This window comes from Ahaetulla prasina, chromosome 10, assembly GCF_028640845.1.
Source record: "Ahaetulla prasina isolate Xishuangbanna chromosome 10, ASM2864084v1, whole genome shotgun sequence".
NCBI lineage: Eukaryota > Metazoa > Chordata > Lepidosauria > Squamata > Colubridae > Ahaetulla > Ahaetulla prasina.
This window is the reverse complement of record NC_080548.1, coordinates 14,520,779-14,540,287: the sequence shown is the minus strand read 5'-3', so window position 1 is coordinate 14,540,287 and position 19,509 is coordinate 14,520,779. Positions and strand designations below refer to the sequence as shown.

The following is a 19,509-nucleotide window of genomic DNA, read 5'->3' as shown; positions in this document are numbered from 1 at the left end:
AGCAGTGGAAATCCATGGGCTGATCCTTGGGATGGAAGAGCCACTGCTGCTAGCGAAGCCCCACCCTAGCTCTGGGGATAAAAGGCAGGGGCTGGAGATGAATAGATGTGGCAGACAACTATTCATCTTCCAGCCAAAAGGGCTTACTAGGCTGCGGTGAGAAAGAAACTTTTTGCTGGGGCTGCTGGCGCTTCTAATAAAGGGATCTTTGAGTTCACTTCAGAGGATTTGTCATGTTTGGAAAGCTGGGTCAGAACAGCTGCCTTTTGCTGGATCAAAATTGTCTCCTGTCTGAAACTTGAAAAAGTAGATTTTCTCAAGGCTTCCAGGAGTTGCCATGATCTGCAGCTGAGCCTCATTCTTCAAAGCAGGGAGAGCAACTGAAGGCAGTGAAAAGCAAGAGGTGGTTCAGTTGCAGAGTGTAGAATTCACCTTTGCTTATGATGGAAAGCAGGTGACTCACCATCTGTGGTGGATGAGGAGGACTTTGGTAGCCAAAAGTGCCACGAGGGGGATGCGGTGGCTCAGTGGCTAAGATGCTGAGCTTGTTGATCAAAAGGTCGGCAGTTCAGCGGTTCAAATCCCTAGTGCTGTGTAATGGAGTGAGCTCCCATTACTTGTCCCAGTTTCTGCCAATTTAGCAGTTTGAAAGCATGTAGAAAAATAGGCACCACTTTTGATGGGAAGGTAACAGTGTTCCATGCACCTTTGGCATTGAGTCATGCCAGCCACATGACCACGGAGACGTCTTCGGACAGCGCTGGCTCTTTGGCTTTGAAACAGAGATGAGCACCGCCCCCTAGAGTCAGGAATGACTAGCACATATGTGCGAGGGGAACCTTTACCTTTACCTTGATGGTATTGCCTCTTTTGGGTGAAAGAATGGTATGAACAGAAAACAACCAAATTATAACCCTAAGTGACTGAAGCTTCAATTTTTCAATGCAAAGCCCCTGACCACATTTTGAATGAATTGGTTGATGCAACTTGTCTGCCTTGATCAGTTGGGCTCCTCTTGAAAATTATTTTCTGAAAAACACAAAGGTTTTGCCTGCTGTTGAAATATGTAACCATTATGGAATGCTAGGAAGTAATGATTGTGGAAATCAACTCTTTCTCCACTAACAAGCCAAATTTCTTTGCAGGATTTCAGACTCCCCGAGATCACTTTTTTTGCAGAGGAAAATGGCGAAGGGAGAAAACAGAGGTTCACCGATTCTGCTGAAGATTTACGAAGATGTGGCGAACCCTTGAAGGCAGCATCTATCATTGTCCACTCTGGCCTGTAAGGCACTTTTTCTCTCTCTTCTGTTTTGAGTACCCACCTTGTAAGAGATGACCTTGAGCTAAAGCGCTTGACTTCTTTTGTAGAGACTAAAATAGAAGGATCTGAAGAGTGGCCCTTAACTCCTTCTCTAATGGAAAGCTTACTGCTTACAAACAGGGGTGTCAAACTCGATTTCATTGAGGGCCGCATCAGGGTTGGCCCTTGGGGGGGGCGTGGTGGGCGTGGTGAGGAGGGGCATGGCCAGCTTGACATCACTCATGTCAGGGGTACCTGTGGCGGCCCGAGCACCCTGCCAGCCAAAACAGGCTCCCAAGCTCTGTTTTCAGCTGTGACAGCCTCCTGCAACCCTCTTCCAGTGAAAACAGAGCTCGGAAGGGCGCACACAGCTGTCCCGAGCTCCCTTTTCACTGGAAGAGGCACCACGGGCTAGTCCTTCGTTGTTTCCAGGGTGACCCTATGGGCCAGATCTAAGCACCCCGTGGGCTGGATGTGGCCTGAGGGCAGTGGTGGGATTCAGCAAGTTCAGGCCGGATTGGGCGAACCGGTAGTTAAATTGCTGGCTGGCTCCGCCCCTCCCCTCCCCTTCCAGGAGTCCCCACGTGCCCCGTTTTCACTCCTAGGAGGCTTCAGGGAGAATTCCTAGGCCCAAAATGGGAGAGGTGCACCGTGGCCCCCTCACGACCCGTTTTCACTCCCAGGAGGCTTCAGGGAGGCTTACTAGGTCCAAAATGGAGGGTGGGGGGTGGCACATCCCCCCTGGCCGGTTTTTGCTCCTGGAGGGGTGCAGGAGGCCGAGTGCTGCCTGTCACACCTCCTAGCCACGCCCACACAGCTGGTCATTAGGGCAGAAAACCGGTTATTAAATTATTTGAATCTCACCACTGCCCGCGGACCTTGAGTTTGACAGCCCTGTGTTACAAGCAACAGTTCCACACAGCAGAACATTGATGTGTAGCTAATTTACAAAGTAGATGGCTAACAGATCCCACTGCAAATGTCAGTGATGGGTCCTGTTGGGATACCGTGACCACAACAGCTGCTGGAGGAAATGATGACTGATGCCACTCCAGACAAACCATTTAAGAGCTGAACACGGCCTGTTCATCTGGGCATTCATTTCCACCCAGTCACCTGGGATCTGATTGCCAAATTTCATGGAAATGAACAAGACGTGCAAAAAGAGAGCAGTACTTTTATAGAGCCCCTGTTCATTTCAAAAGAAGTAGAATCTGACTCTGACCTAATGATTTCAAGATTCTGATGTTTTGTGCTGATAAGCTTCTTATACAATGGCAGAGTCCTGCATTCTCTGGTTGCAAGACAGATGGGTTAGGTCAAGGACGGGTGGAAAAGTGGCCTTGATGCTTTGTCTGCAGCTTCTAGTGATTGGTTCTCACAATCTATTTGGAAATTCAAGTGTTTATTTATTTGAGGCATTTCTGAACTTGCGTGGAAAACCCAGCATACTGTGGAAATTTTTATACAAAATAATCAGTAATTCTTCTGGTTCATATTTTTTTTCCATTTGCACACAATATAGAATTGTGTACATATTTTGCTCTGAACTGTGTATTTTATAGATAATTTACTTACTTCGTGAGCTGGGGTAGATTGCAAAATTTGAAAATGGCCAAAAATCAACCAACCGTTGCCTTCTAATTCACATATTAGTCTGGAAAACACAAATTGGGCTAGTTGGCTTAAAGCGTTGATCAAACAAACCATCTCCTTCCAGAAGATCTCTTGGGATTACAGCTCCGTTCAGTAGATACGTTATCATTACTTGTTTTGCCAGTTCTTTTACAGATCTCTCTATTCCATAGGTGGCTCGTTTATTCGAAACCGTTCTTTGATGATGACCCGTACGTCTTAGAACCTGGTGGGTATCCCAGTTTGCAAGCCTGGGGTGCAAAGGACCCTTCCATTTGCTCCATGCATCCAATTAAACTAGTAAGTATCCCCTGGAAAAATATCAATAGCAATAGTATTTAGTTTATATATTGCCCCATGGTGCTTTACAGCAGTTTCTGTGTGGTTTACATCCAATGTCAGCATATTTCCCCCAATAATCTGGGTCCTCATTTTACTGACCTCGGAAGGATGGAAGGCTGAGTCAACCTTGAGCTGATCAGGACTGAACTCCTGGCGGTGAGCAGAGTTAGCCTGCAATACTGCATTCTAACCACTGTGCCACCAAAGCTTGCTCTTGCTTTCTCCTTCCTTCCTTCCTTCCTTCCTTCCTTCCTTCCTTCCTTCCTTCCTTCCTTCCTTCCTTCCTTCCTTCCTTCCTTCCTTCCTTCCTTCCTTCCTTCCCTCCTTCCTTCCTCCCTTCCTTCCTTCCATTATTAACGGCCTCTGACCAAGCAAGTTAATATCACATTAAGTCTTATTACTCAGATTTCAAGTCAGGAAAGTCACTACAGATTCTTGGAAACTAAATACATATGTACACTCTAGCCCTAATGTTCTAATTCATTAAGGCAAGGTCTCAATTGGTTGTTTATTCCTTCTTCTTTTTGTTTTATTGATTCCTTAATGGAGGCACTAAGATCTCAGGAGGCAAGGTCATCTGGTCATCAGTTGCCATGTCTTGGAGATGTTCTCAAACCCAGAGAGATCTATTACAGTGACTTTATTTGTTTATTTGCTTACGCTTTAGACTTACATTTGCGTTTTTGCTTACTGGAGAATTTTGGAGGTTGACGTCCACACATCTTAAAATTGCCAAGGTTGGGAAACTTCACTTTAGAGCAGTGTTTCTCAACCTTACCCTTGTAAAGGTGTATGGACTTCAACTCCCAGAAGTCCATGCATCCTAAACTGGCAAAGGTTGGGAGACACTGCCGTAAAGCTTCATAGTCTTAAAAAGGGGATTTCTTGAATTGCAATTTGAGACCAATTGCAGGTGAGCTAGAAATAAATCATGTGAGTTAGCTGAGAAACTAGTAATCCTTGAGGATCCCATCGATATGGGACTCATTTGGGAGCAACACAAATTCCATATATGGAAATCCTGAACGGGTTAAACACGTAGACAACAACATTTATTTTGAAGATTGCAACATGTATTTTAAGATTGTCTGTTTGTTTCTTAGCTTGAGAGGGCAGATTTAAATAGTACAGGTACAGCAATTTATGCCACTTTCACCAAATGTATTCAACCGGTATTTTACTTGTGCAAGTCAGCTGAATGGCAGGTTTGTTTCTTTAAGAACACATTTGTTTGTGTCGTGCCTCATGCAAATGAATGCATGTATGTTTGTACATTTCTTCATTTACTTAATCATTGCTTACTTAGTTTATTTAAGCAAGTGAGATGTGTAACCAGAAGTTACCCTGTGGAATGCAAGTTCGCTGTTCTTCATTCCACTCCCTTTCTCAATTTTCTATCTTTTCCACACACCCGTAAGTACATTCAGTCCTGATTGGGCTGTTCTAGGAATATCTCCCTTTCTATTCTTTATTTTTAGTTGTACTTTGGCCAATATTGTAGTGCCCTGAAGCCACTGGCAGTCCCATGCTGTGGCACAAAAGCAGTTTCGGCTAACTCAGCAACCTCCTTCCCTTCTGATTGATTCGGAAATCAGTAAGGTGACTTCTTCTTCTTCTTCTTGTGCCATATCCATCATCAGACATTGGTGATCCTATTTTTATCAACAGCTGCACGAAAAAGTGCTGCTGAATTTTATCCAAACTGGTCCCTTAGATTTGGAATCCATGATGTTCTTCTTCTGCCTGGACCTCATTTGCTTTCAATCTTTCCCTGGAGGATTAAGTGAAGTGGTTGCCAAGCTTTGATCATGTGGTTGCAGTTGCCATTTTAACTTTTTTGACCTCCACGCGCCCCCTTGAATTTGCCTATCTGTACCAGGTGAATTAAGCAGCTGCTGCAATTTCCAGCACAGATACTTTCAGCCAGAACGTAACTTTGGGTTTTTAAAAAAACGAACAGGTTGCAGTCCAAATTCAGTGTTATAAATATGGTTACTGGCTGATTTTTTTTATTTTTAAAAGAACGAAGGAATCAAAGCGTTCTGCTTGCATCAGTAAATGGGTCAAACTGTTCTTTTCCTGCCTATGAACTTTTTAAATGTTAAGTGTGTGCTATTTGTGAGGACATTTGAAATTTTTAATCCGTTCTTATTTTAAAATTGAAAGCAAGACCATTTTGATGGATGATAATCTAATGTCAGGAAGTGCAAAAGTGGTACCAGAAAATGTCTCAAGAATCCAGATAACGATGAGCTGGAAAGGAAATCATAATCGATAGATCCAATTATAGAATGTTCTCTTTTGTTTATTCTCTTTTCAGGGTTCCCCAGTTGTTGAAATGCCTGCAGAGCCCAAGGTAATGGGAACATGGCCAAGTCTGATGGTTGGATAGAAATACATCCTTGCAAAAAGTAGAGATAAAGAATCTGAATTTGCTGCAAAATTGCATTTTTTAAATTGGAACACACACACACACATACAAATATATATATATAGATAGATAGATAGATAGATATACATATATATATTTGTTTTCTGAGGTTTTCACTATATATATATATATATATATATATATATATATATATATATATATATATAGATAGATAGATAGATAGATATACATATACACATACACATACACACACACACACACACACACACACACACATACATATACTGTATTTTTCGGAGTATAAGACACACTTTTCCCCCCTAAAAGAGGGTGGAAATGTTGGTGCGTCTTATACACTGAATACAGCCATTTTTGGCCTTCTGAAGCCCTGCCCCACTCATCCCATTTTTTTGCAAAAAATGGGCCTGTTTTTCGCAAAAACAGGGTGTGCAGAGGGTTTGGGAGGCCTGCACAGTTCTCCTGGGGGCTGGGGAGGGCAAAACACTTTTTTTTTCTTACTTACCTCTTCGAAATCTTGGTGCATCTTATAGTCCAAAAAATTCAGTATATACCTATACCTATGCCTATGCCTATGCCTATGCCTATGCCTATGCCTATGTATATACATATACACATACACATAAGAACCACAACAGATTTCAATTTCAATTTCAAGCCTTTATTGTCAATGCACAACATGCGTACAATAAGATTGGCTGAGCCTCCCTTAGTTCACCCCCCCCCACAAACACAATACATCTCAATAACTCACAATGAAAGAAAGAAAATCCCTAACCCAGTAAATCATACTAACAAACACACAATCCTCTATACATATATGTGCATGACATTATTATAATATTATAATATATTGTGTCAATAAGAGCATGTTGCACGTTGCGCCGGCCTTGCAAGTCTATCTTACTACGTACTTATGATGTTATGTGGCATTCAGAAGTCTGACAGCCCACAGATGAGCTATGGAGCCCAAGATTTATGTTGCTAAGCAAGGCAATGGTTAAATGAATGGCCTGCACGGTATCGCTTTTCTGCCACATTTGTTAAGCGAATTACTGCAATTGTTATGTCAATCGTGTGATGGTTACGCGAATCTTGCTCCCCTAATTGACTTTGGTTGTTGGAAGCTGGCTGGAAAGGTTATAATTCATGATCACATGACCCCAGAACAGTGCAAGTGTCATAAATGCATGCCAGTTATCAAGTGCCTGAATTTTGATCACATGACCATGGGGATGCTGCAACGGGGGTCACAACGGTGGTGGGTTTCAAATTTTTTTACTACCAGTTCTGTGGGTGTGGCTTGGTGGGTGTGGCGAGGCTTGGTGGGTATGGTTTGATAGTCGTGGCAGGGGAAGGATAGTGTAAAATCTCCATTCCCTCCCCACTCCAGGCGAAGGATACTGCAAAATCCCCATTTCCTCCCAATCAGCTGGGACTCGGGAGGCATAGAATAGATGGGGGCGGGGCCAGTCAGAATTTTTACTACCGGTTCTCTGAACTGCTCAAAATTTCCACTACCAGTTCTCTAGAACTGGTCAGAACCTGTTGAAACCCACCTCTGGGTCACAAGTGTGAAAAACAGTCATATGTCACTCGAGGACTATCTTTAATTGTGGTTCAGCTCCCTGGGAATCTCAGCATTTATTCATTCTTCCATCGAGGGGTGAAATCCAAAAGGTTCTGACAGATTCTGGAGTACCGGTAGGGGAAATTTTGAGTAGTTCAGAGAACCGGCAAATACCACCTCTGGAAATGGAGATTTTGCAATATCTGTCCCCTGCCATGACCACCAAGCCACACCACGCCCACCAAACCGGTAGTAAAAAAAATTGGATTTCACCACTGCCTCCATCCCAATATTTTTTTTTTTTACTCTTAAAATCAGTATTAAAAATGTGTAAGCCACGCAAATGTTCATTTCATTCTCCATCGTCTTCTTCGCAGACTGTAATTTTTGAGAGGCCACATTTTCAGGGCCATAGCTGGCAAGTAAGCCGAGATATTTACAACTTAAGGAAGCCAGAGAATGACCAGGATTCCATGATGTCCACTGCTGGTTCTCTTAAAATCTTGGGAGGCTGGTGAGCAATTTTGGATGACACGATTTCTCCCATTTGTATTATGTTCCGTCCCAGCAGTTCTGGGAAGCAAAGATATTAGTTTCTTCCAAAAAAAGCATACAGTTCTTAGCTAGGCAAAGGCGAGCCATCCTTGGGCTTTTAAAAAGTGTTTTTTGCTGATTTTTATTACTATTGTTTGTTTTATTACTGTTTGTCATTACATCATATTATATTTTTTATTACAATATACATCTGTACATCACTGGGGGATCCATCCAGAATCATGAAATAAATAAAGAAAAAAAGATGCAAAAATATTGTATCAGAAGCTGGACAGGAGAAATTACAAAAACTGTACAATTAGTACTCAAGAATATCACTGATGAAAAATAACCATAAAAATACATTATCTTTAACAACAAGGAAAAGGGATTTTAGAGATCTTTTTCAATTTCTGAGCTGAATACTAAACTTTTCACTATTTCTCCACCAGAAAAATCCCTTCTTTTCCACTTGTTTGTGTTCTGTCTCTTGTCACATACTTTTTTAAAAGAAAGATTAATTTTAAAAAGAAAGAAAAAGATCAATACAAAAATAATATTTTTACTGCAGGAACCATATTGTCTGTTGTTACATAGGTTGATTTCAGAAAGGAAAGAAAAGGAAAGGAAAGGAAAGGAAAGGAAAGGAAAGGAAAGGAAAGGAAAGGAAAGGAAAGGAAAGGAAAGGAAAGGAAAGGAAAGGAAAGGAAAGTCCCAAAGTGCTTTTCCAAAAAAGATAACTGGACTTTCTCATTTTTCCCCCTTGAAAACATTTTGCTTCTCATCCAAGAAGCTTCTTCAGTTCTGATTGAATGGTTCAGTCACCATTCAGTCAGAATTGAAGAAGCTTCTTGGATAAGAAGTGAAGTGTTTTCAAGGAAAAAAACTAAGAAAATCCAATTGCCTTTTGGAAAACCACCTTTGGGGCATCCATGACCTGGATGATTGAGAATCTCCAGAGACATGAGAGAAAGAAAGTTTTACATTCAGGAATCAGAGCAGTTTCCCTTTTTACCCATCTTTTATTGTTGATCTATTGTCATCTCCAGCTGGGTTGGCTATGAGAAAGAAGGTTTTCGTGGCCATCAGTACCTATTGGAAGAAGGAGAGTATTGCGACTGGACAGATTGGGCTGGCTATAATGAAGAGCTGTTGTCACTGAGGTTGATCCGGACGGTAAGTCTGCCCATTTGCTCACTGAATTAAAAACGAGAGATCTATGGTTCTTTGGTCCTGCAGTATTGCCTAAGAAAATGTTTAACCTTTAGAATAATGTTTCACAACCACAACTACTTTAGAATGTGTTTTTGACGCTCTGTGCATGCGCAGAAGGTCCTGCACATGCGTGGAGGTGTCGCGTGTGAACGAAGCACTCACTCATATTTGCGAACCAGTAGCGAAGGTAAGTGAATACCACCCCTGGTATGGATCTCAACTTTCAACTCACTTCAATTCCTACTGGCAGGGGAAGTTTGGGAGTGGACATCCATAGGTCTTAAAGTTGCTAAGGTTGGGGAACATGGATTTAGACTAGAAGAGGGATTCCTAAACTTTTCGCTATCACAGTTCTAGTTTAATCTTAATGTACCCAACTCCCCTAAAAATCTAAATATCAAAACAAACACAAACAATGAGAACAATATGATGGTGGGGTATCCATAAAAAAAAAGTGGAATCTTCAAAAGGTGGGATATCCAACACAAGGGGACAACCACACAAGTGAAGGTGACTTAGACATTCTAAATTTAAATTTTATTAGTTTATCCAAGTATAAAATACAAAGGAAAAAAAGTTGCAAAAAACTACCATGTTTCCCCGAAAATAAGACCCTGTCTTATATTTTTTTGAACCCCAAAATAAACGCTTGGCCTTATTTTCGGGGTAAGTCTTATTATTTGGTGGTGCGTGGAGCAAGAAAAGAAATGGCGGGGACCAGCTGCGCATGCGCTTAAATATTTTTGGGGAGGGCTAATTTTAGTGCATGCGCTCAAAAGCCCAATTGGGCTTATTATCCGGGGAGGTCTTATTTTCGGGGAAACAGGATAAGAAAAGGGGGTGGGGGAAAAAGAGATAAGTGTAAAGGGAGAAAAGAAAAAAAAAGGCAGTGATTTGTGACTCTCTTTAGCACAGTAGAAGAAAACAACTTTACAACCACAACTTTTTGTTTTTACACAACAATATGTACAAGCCATTTCTATAACAATAAGCCTATCTAGTTTACAAAAACAAAATCAAAGTTTCAATTATTTTTTTTTCATTGCAACAAAATCCGGAAGTAATTTCAAAATAGGAGACCAGGTTAGATATATTCTCTTCTTTGGATAAAAGAATCAATTTAACCATCTCTGCTTCTCTTTGCCGTAGGGAATAATATATCATTCAGGTGACTTAGACTTTTATAAAGACATAAAAAACAAAAAAGCAAACTTTGTGCCTCCTCTATCCACCATGTTACTTACTTGAAAGTAGTATTTTGAGAAAGCGGGATTTATTATAACAATGTGTACGTGATCCTTGACTTACAACCAGGGGTGGGTTCTACTTACTTTTACTACCGTTTTGCATCCTGCCTGTGCGCGTGCGCAGAAGAGTTTTGATGACGTTTGGGTCAGTGAGCAGAGCCTCCCGCCGACTTTACTACCGGTTCTATAGAATCGGTCTGAACTGGGGGCAACCCACCATTGCTTACAACACACAATGGAGCCCCAAATTTCCAGCACTAAGCAAGATAGTTCTTAAGTCAGCTTTGCCTCATTTTACGACATTTCTTGCCACAGTTGTTAAGTGAATCACTGCAGTTGTTAAGTTAGTTAGGTAAGTTAAGTGAATCTGACTTCCCCATTGATTTTACTTGTCAGAAGGTTGTAAAAGGCATGTCAAGGTTCCAAGTAACACCCCCAACGAAAGAAAACTCCGAGGTTTGGATTTCCTCAAAGTTCCATTTTATTAGAGATGTCATATTGGCATATCTGGGAAAACCTGAATCTGAAAGTTTCTAGGTTTTCCCCACCCATAGAAAAGTTCAAGTCCCTGCCCAGCACCCTCATGTCCATCACATGGTCCAATCATCCACTGCCCAAACTGAAGATACTCCCCAGTCATACAACTCCAGGTGCTAGGGCAATGCGTCCTTGACTCTCTGAGAAACGAATGTTATTTTGACTACATATCATCTATACTCTATGCAATCCTCCCTCCCATTTTTCCACAGAAGAAGATATGGCAGTCCTGAAGGCCCAAATGTAAAAGATGGCTGCCAAGTCTGACAGGGCAATCACGTGACCCCAGGATAACTTGAGGGCTATTCAGAGGGCTATTCTAGATGATTCTATCGAGAATAGGGTTAAATGCTATTGCTACATTATGATACATTCATTTTTTTTTTCATCCCTGGGCAGGACTTTGTGGACCCAGCCATTGTACTTTTTGAAGCCATGGATTTTGAAGATGGCCCCAGTGTTGAGCTCAGTGAGGCCCTGCCAGATGTTGAGCTGGCCAGATATGGGATCATGACACAATCCATCCATGTCTTGAACGGAGTGTGAGTATTTGCTGAGGAAATGTGGAGAGTAAGGAAGACAACCTTGATGGAAATAGGCAAAATCTGTTACCTGGGCAAAAGGGATGGAAACTTTCTTTCTGTTCTGGGAAGGAAGAAGATATTCAAAAGTGGATGACACAGAGCTCTCTTTGATTCACTGCAGCACACCCATTCCTCATTTAATAATCAAGTACCGTTCCAACGATCAGGTTCTTAAGTGAAATGGTCGCTAAGTGAACACAAGTTACTCAGGGGTGGGCTTCAAAAATTTTAGCAAAGGCTTCTCTGCCCAATTGCTGGATGGGCGTGGCTATGGTGGGTGTGACCTAGTTGGCCTCCTGCACCACAGAGTGGGGGGGTGGTGTTTTTGCCTTCCCCGGGCTCCGGTGTCTTTATTCGAGCTTCCGGGAGGGACAAAATTGCCTCCTCGGGCTCCAGAGTCCTTCATTTCCAGCCTTCCTGAATTTCCAGTAGGCCTGCTTTTTCATCATCCCCGAGCCTCCGTATATGCCCTGCACTTACCTGCATCCAAAACGGCCACGTGGGGATTTCTGGGAGAGGATGGGTGGAGTGGGTGAGTCTAGCCAGGAGTGGGATTTGGGGGTTCTCTGAACTGCACAGAATCTTAGCTAAAGGTTCTCTCGAACGCCTGTGAACCCCTAGCAGCCCACCCCTGTAGTTACTGCTGTATCAAGGAGAGAAACTTAGAAATAAGGAGAAATTTCTCGACCGTGAGGACAATTAATCAGTGGAACTTCTTGCCTTCAAAAGTTGTGGGGGCTTCTCCAACACTGGACGTTTTTAAGAAGAAACTGGACAGCTACTTGTCTGAAATTCTATAGGGTCTCCTCCTTGAGCAGGGTTGGATTAGAAGAGCCCCAAGGTCTCTTCCAATTCCATTATTCTGTAAGATGTCTCATATTGCTCCACCAGCGTTACTGAATACATCTTCCAGATGTACAGTTAGACCTCGACTTATGACCACAATTGAGCAAAGAATTTATGTTGCTAAATAAGAAATTTGTTAAGTGAGTTCTGTCCCACTTTAAGACTTTTCTTGCCACCCATGTTAAGTGAATATGACCCCGGGACACTGCATCTGTTAAAAATATGAACCATTTGTCAAACATTTGAATGTAAATCATGTGACCATGGGGATGCTGCAATGGTCATAAGTGTGAAAAATAAGTCACTTTTTTCAGTGCTGTTGCAACTTCGAACAATCACTAAATGAACTGTTGTAAGTCGCGGACTACCTCTATTGGGATATTAACTTTCCAAATTCTCAACCATCAATGTTACCTTTCAAACTTCCTGTCCCAATTTTGTTCAGGCTGACTACAATATTAAATCCTGTAATCTCAGCAGTCCTGGAACTAAGGGCCTCTTGGAGCACTAATATTTTTAGATCTGTAACTTGTTGTGGCCCGCCAGTGGCCAGCAGAGCTGGCAGCAGATTCGGACAGTGAGGAGGTTGAGGAGGAACGTGGGCCAGTCCTGGAGTCTGGGGAAGGCTTGGACAATGGCTCTGATACCAAGGCCATCTAGTAGTTCTTTGCTGCTTCCGGAGTCTGACATCAGCGAGGCAAAAGAATAGTGTGAGCCTGTTCCCAGGGTATGCATTTTCCAGGAGACAGGAACAATTAAGGAAACAGGGTCAACTTGGGAGTAAGGCTTGGAGATGATTGGCCCCTCCCGTAAGACATAAAAGAGAAGCGAACGAGATGTGAACTTTTGCAGGAAGCAATTAGTTTCTCTGGCCGATTCAAGATTTGAAAATTCTCTTTGTGACTCTGTGCCAAGTTTGGCCTTGCCCTGAGTCTGGAAATTGGCTCTTTGACAGTGTTCCACATGAGGTAGGTGGATGTTGGTAACCTTCCTCTGAAAGACTGTTTATCAAGCCTTGCGGACTGTAAATGAAAGTAATTCACAGCCGTATGTATTAAAGAGGTTTGCCGGGACTGAGTTTGTGCTGTTTAATTTCTAAGGAAACCTAGAACAAAATAATTTGAAGAATAACAGAGGGGATAGAATTGATACCCCACCAGAACACTATTTTGGGACTAGTACATGGGGATAATTTTATTTCCTTTGCTGTTACCAGGTGGGTAGCCTATGAAGGCAAGAATTTCAGTGGGGAACAATATATTTTGGAGAAAGGAGTATATCGCAACTGTGAAGACTGGGGAGCAACCAATTGCCAGATCGCCTCCGTGCAACCTGTCCTACAGGTAAGGGTCCAGACGCCTGCCTTCACTTCCCTCCAGTTCAGATATGATGTCCCGCAACCCACATTCCAAGCCTTCAAGCAACAACTTTCTCTGGCTCCTTCTGCATTTGCATATAGTCCTCCATTCCATTAAAAAAAAAGAAGCCTCAAAGCTTTGCTTTGTATGCTCATGTATCTTCTTCAGAGATTAACAATTAAGCAATGAGCAATTAAATCTGGCTTAACACGATGTTTTTCAGAGAACTCTTTTAAGTCCAAAACTGAAAAGAGGTTGCAATGCACTGGCCATTTTGCCATTTCAGAGCTCACTCACTTAGGAGTGAATTCTGTAGCATTGTTAAACTTGTTTTCTATTTTGTGCTAGCCAGATCATCCAATCAGTAATACGTTTCTTTAACCTGGTCTAAATTAGTATATCATAATTCACTTTATTTCCTCACAGGTTGGGGAACGTAGCCTGTTCTTCATTTCTAAGGTGAGCAGTTGGCACTGAGAAGCAAGGCATGAAGGTAGTTTTTATGTCACATTACGCTATTCTAGCAAGATTACCACATTTGAGTTGGTTTGGTCCGTTAAATCAGAGGTGGGCATACCCAAAGCTGTTTATAGTTTTACATGATGCTTCTTGAGCCTTTACTAAACTGGACTGCTGATCTTATTTTGCTTCCCTCTCCTATCCCAATAATAAATAAAAGCTGTTATTTAATATAGCTTTCCTGAAATTTCAAATCTTTACCGTGCTTCTTCTGGTGGTATTATTTGTCACGATTCCTATGTTCCTTGCAGACAATTAGCTAAATAAAAATTAAAAATGCAGCATACCTCCCCTCCCAGATTACAAAAAATCTCCTGTAGCAATTGGACGATCAGGTTATTTATATTGTATAGATGTAGCATTTTCAGAGAAGTGGGGATTGATAATCATATGGTTATAGTAGTACATTAGGTTCATCAATGAAAACAGTTATCGTCCTTTGAAGCAGGGGTCTCCAACCTTGGCAACTTTAAGATTTGTGGACTTCAACTCCCAGAGTTCCTCAGCCAGCAAAGCTGGCTCAGGAACTCTGGGAGTTGAAGTCCACAAGTCTTAAAGTTGCCAAGGTTGAGACCCTGTTTGAAAGGCTCCCTGCTGCAGGGAGCCCTTCAAAACAGGGGTCTCCAACCGTGGCAACTTTAAGACTTGTGGACTCCAGACTTGTGGACTTGTGGACTTTAAGACTTGTGGACTCCAGTGTTTCTCAACCCAAGTCCAACCTTAAGATGGGTGGACTTCAACTCCCAGAATTCCCCAGCCAGCATGGGGAAGGCAAAACTATTTCCTTTCCTTCTGGAATTCTGGAAAACCATCATTTTTAAAATAAAAGGATTATGGTCTGTGAGACAGTGATTCCAAGCCACTTCAGTCTATCTCTTGTTTACATCAAGATATTTTTGACTCCCCAGATCCAACTCTTCTCAGAGCCTGATTTCTCAGGGAACTCCATGACTTTTAAGGAGGACCAACCAGCTCTTCCAGAGAACTTCATCCCCCATTCCTGTAGGGTCAATGGAGGCAGGTAAAGATCTCTCCCTCCCTCATTCATTGTCATTTTGGTCTTGCCATTCTGCCAGCATTTTGTGCTCTGGACCCCAAAGAAATGGTATTCCGTTCCAGAGGTGGGTTTCAGCAGGTTCTGACCAGTTCTGGAGAACCGGTAGCAGGAATTTTGAGTAGTTCAGAGAACCGGTAGTAAAAATTCTGACTGCCTCTGCCCGCATCTATTCTCTGCCTTCTGAGTCCCAGTTGATAAGGGAGGGAGTGGGGATTTTACAGTATCCTTCCCCTGGAGTGTGGAGGGAATGGAGATTTTACAGTATCCTTCCCCTGGATTGGGCAGGAAATGGGGATTTTACAGTATCCTTCCCCTGGATTGGGGAGGGAATGGGGATTTTACAGTATCCTTCCCCTGGATTGGGGAGGGAATGGAGATTTTACAGTATCCTTCCCCTGGAATGGGGAGGAAATGAGGATTTTGCAGTAACCTTCCCCTGGATTGGGGAGGGAATGGGGATTTTACAGTATCCTTCCCCTGGATTGGGGAGGGAATGGAGATTTTACAGTATCCTTCCCCTGGATTGGGGAGGGAATGGAGATTTTACAGTATCCTTCCCCTGGAATGGGGAGGAAATGAGGATTTTGCAGTAACCTTCCCCTGGATTGGGGAGGAAATGAGGATTTTACAGTATCCTTCCCCTGGAATGGGGAGGAAATGAGGATTTTGCAGTAACCTTCCCCTGGATTGGGGAGGGAATGGAGATTTTACAGTAACCTTCCTCTGCCATGCCCACCAAGCCATGCCACCAAGCCATGCCACACCCACCAAGTCACACCCACAGAACAAGTAGTAAAAATTTTTGAAACCCACCACTGCTCCGGCCCCTTCCATTAGGGTAAAGGAGGTAGGGCCCAGCGGTTTCTACAGGGGAGAATTGGAGCAGTTCTCAAAGGGAAGGAAGTCTATCCAAAGCACAGTTCAGAGAGTGAAATGACTGAATAGGTTGAATAACCTGTCATATAAAGCACCAATGTGGAAGTAGTTAAAATATAATTCTGAGTCATTTTGTGGGGTTTCCCCAGACAGTCCTGTCAACTGAGCCATTGACATTGACATTTCCCCCCATTAATGGATTGACTCAATGGTGGGGGGGGAGGGGAACAATAGAGGAAAAAAATTGCCATAACAGATCTCCTGCATGAACGGGGTTGGGCTAGATGACCTCCAAGGTACCTTCCAACTCTGTTACTGTTACTGTTACTTGTAGCAAGAAAAAGGGGACTGGGGGGAGTGAAATCAACATTTTTCTTTTGAGCCTCTAAGAGGAATCCCTATACCATCTTTGGGCTTATATTACAGTGTGTATGCATATATATAAAAAGAGTGTATCATCTTTTTCTAAGAGCAACACTTCCGTTTTCAGTTTCCAATCTTTTTAGCCATTATTCCCAGGTGAGTGTGTTTTCAATAGATGCTAATTTGCTCTTCAGATGGTGTTAAGATAAATTTTAGAGGGAGATCAGGTTTACCACGAACTCATAACTGTTTCATTGATGAGCTTTTGACCCCTGCCTCTAAAGTCACACACGTCAACTTTAAATTGTCTCTTCTTAGCTGGATTCTTTATGATGGCCACCAGTTTGATGGTGAGCAGCACATACTCTCAGAAGGCGAGTATCCGACATTGAGCTCCATGGGTTGTGCCTTCACCCCAGCTATCTGCTCTCTGAAGAAAATCCCTATTGTAAGTCATGATGACCCTCCTTCTAAGCTTTTATCTGGAGTTCTTATTACTCAGTTGCTGCCATGAAAATAACATTGTCAAGTTTGATTCAAGAGAGCCTTTCTCTTTTTGATTGTCCAATTTTGGGAAGTATGAGTTCAGGATAGGAAGTTATCTTTTCACATTTGGAACAATTAAGAAACTGCTTGTTCCAAGATATGGAAATGATTGGTCTGCTAGTCAAAATGTCTGCAGTAATTTGATTTGAGCTGTTGGGGCAATCTCTTGGCATTGGGGGCATCAAGAAGAGCATTGTTCCTGCCCATGGGCTTCTAGCAGTGCTGTTAGGTCACTGTGGAAAGGAAAGTACCAGGCTAGGTGGAATTATAGTCTTAACGGCTCAGTGGCTAAGACGCTGAGCTTGTCAATCAGAAAGGTTGGCAGTTCAGCGGTTCGAATCCCTAGTGCTGTGTAATGGGGTGAGCTTCCGTCACTTGTCCCAGCTTCTGCCAACCTAGCAGTTTGAAAGCACGTAAAAAATGCAAGTAGAAAAATAGGAACCACTTTTGGTGGGAAGGTAACAGCATTCTGTGTGCCTTTGGCATTGAGTCATGCCGGCCACATGACCACGGAGACATCTTCAGACAGTGCTGGCTTTTCGGCTTTGAAATGGAGATGAGCACCACCCCGTAGAGTGGGGAACGACTAGCACATATGTGCGAGGGGAACCTTTACCTTTATGTTCCTTCATACAATAATTTTTCATGTTGCACTTCTTTGACACCTCATTGTGTTGTGCCTCTCAGAAGCATTGGATTACAGTTCACATCATCCTCAGCCAACTTGTATATACCAATGATGATGGGAATTGTAGTCCAACATTCTTCTGCAGAACACCTCATGGGAAAGCTGTTCTATACTGTCCATTAGCGCTCAGCTTTTCCCCATTTTTCCAAGCAGAGATCTCGATGCCAACTCAGCAAATGGAAGTCTATACCACTTGGAATAATTCATACCTGTTAGGATCATCCACATGGACATCTTTTCCAAAATCATTCTCATTCTCTTGAAATCCTTTAAACTGGAATAGCAACCACTCAAAGAATTTGAATTCTTTACTGAATTCAGAACCTCTCACTCAACCTCTCATTTTGTTACCTGGCTGCCGCATTTTATTGCCAAAGCCTGGCTAGGTTGCTCAGTGGCTAAGACGTTGAGCTTGTCGATTAGAAAGGTCGGTCTAGTCTAGATCTCCTGCGTGAGCAGGGGGTTGGACTAGATGACCTCCAAGGTCCCTTCCAACTCTGATACGGTTATTTATTGTTTGACCAAATTACCCCCACCTTGTTTTCATCTTGTTCTTTGCTCTTCCCTTTTTTTTTCTTTTTTTACAGTTCTTCTCTGAGCCCTCCATCTTTCTGCATGGATTGGAGTGTTTCGAAGGGAAAGAGATTGAGTTGAATAGTGAAGTACGCAGCCTGAAAGCCGAAGGGTTTAATAATCATGTGCTCTCTGTCCGAGTAAAGGGTGGGATGTAAGTAAAGAAAAAAACGAGGGGATGGACTGTTGGCTCATTTCACTTTGCACTGAGTTTGTCTTCTTCCAGACCACTTCTTATGAAGTTGGCTGAAAACGTTTATCTGAACTTTTGAATCCATTTTCAATAGTGTATATACATTCTTATTCAAACTGTTTCCTCCTTGTGTATGTGTATCAGTCATTCCTACCATTGAGCAATGTTTTTTATATACATATCCTTCTAATATATGTCTTTAGATGCATATTTTGCATTTGTTCTTATTTGGTTGTTCAGGGTTTGGTCCTAAACTTTTCCCAACTTGTGATTGCCCATATATGCCACTGAAAGATTCTTGATTTGTGCCTTCAAGTCAGCATTGACTCTTGGAAACTGCTTGGAATGGTTCCTGCAGTTGCTGTTTTTTTGCAAAGTTTTTTTGGGAAGTGGATTGCCATTGCCTCCTTCCTAGGGCTGAGAGAGAGTGACTGGTTTAAGGTCACCCAACTGGATTTATGCCTAAAGCGGGACTAGACTAGTTGGTGCCTTAACCAGGACATCAAACTGGCTCTCACTGACTGAAGGATAGGAGGGTTTGAAAGCCAATACATTTCAAGGGAACACTAATTGAGGGCAGTTGCTATAATATTACCATTTTTCAAGGTAATAAATATTTCTCTTTGAGATCAATTGTGTAAAGAATAAATGTATGGGGTCCTTGGTGCTCTCTGAGCTTGTTTGTTTTCTTGCAGATGTTTCATTACCTAATTAGGTAACATCCTCAGTGTTGAGTTGTGTAGTAATCACCATTATCTCCATAGTTGGGTAATGAAAAGTTGGGTAGTAATTGTTGTGGCCCGCCAGCTGCCAGCAGAGCTGGTGGTAGACTTGGACAATGAGGAGGTTGGGGAGGAATTTAGGCCAGTCCCGGAGTCTGGGGAAGGCTCTGATGGATGCTCTGCGTCAGAAGCAGAGATAGAGCCAGGGCCGTCTGACATTTCCCAGCTGCCTTCAGAGTCGGAGATAAGTGGGGAAGAAGAACAGCTGGGGCCTGTTCCAGATGTGTGCATGCAAAGAGCTGTCAGGAGAGGAGAACAACTGAGGAACAGGGGCCAACTCGGGAAGAATGGCACACATGGACGCTGAATAGCCCTGTTGTGTCTTGTCCGC

General features: G+C 42.7%; 1 protein-coding gene across 1 annotated transcript in view; it reads left to right on the top strand.

Moving 5' to 3' along the window:
- Positions 1-19,509, top strand: part of CRYBG2 (crystallin beta-gamma domain containing 2) — a 77,917-nt gene that overhangs the window by 50,669 nt on the left and 7,739 nt on the right. Inside the window, exons 6-16 of the mRNA XM_058195368.1 lie at positions 1,146-1,285; positions 3,112-3,238; positions 5,601-5,636; positions 7,638-7,774; positions 8,844-8,970; positions 11,193-11,335; positions 13,440-13,566; positions 14,008-14,040; positions 15,009-15,121; positions 16,715-16,844; positions 18,218-18,357. Of these exons, the coding sequence (XP_058051351.1) occupies positions 1,146-1,285; positions 3,112-3,238; positions 5,601-5,636; positions 7,638-7,774; positions 8,844-8,970; positions 11,193-11,335; positions 13,440-13,566; positions 14,008-14,040; positions 15,009-15,121; positions 16,715-16,844; positions 18,218-18,357 (1,253 nt within the window). The remainder of the gene's footprint in view (positions 1-1,145; positions 1,286-3,111; positions 3,239-5,600; positions 5,637-7,637; positions 7,775-8,843; positions 8,971-11,192; positions 11,336-13,439; positions 13,567-14,007; positions 14,041-15,008; positions 15,122-16,714; positions 16,845-18,217; positions 18,358-19,509) is intronic.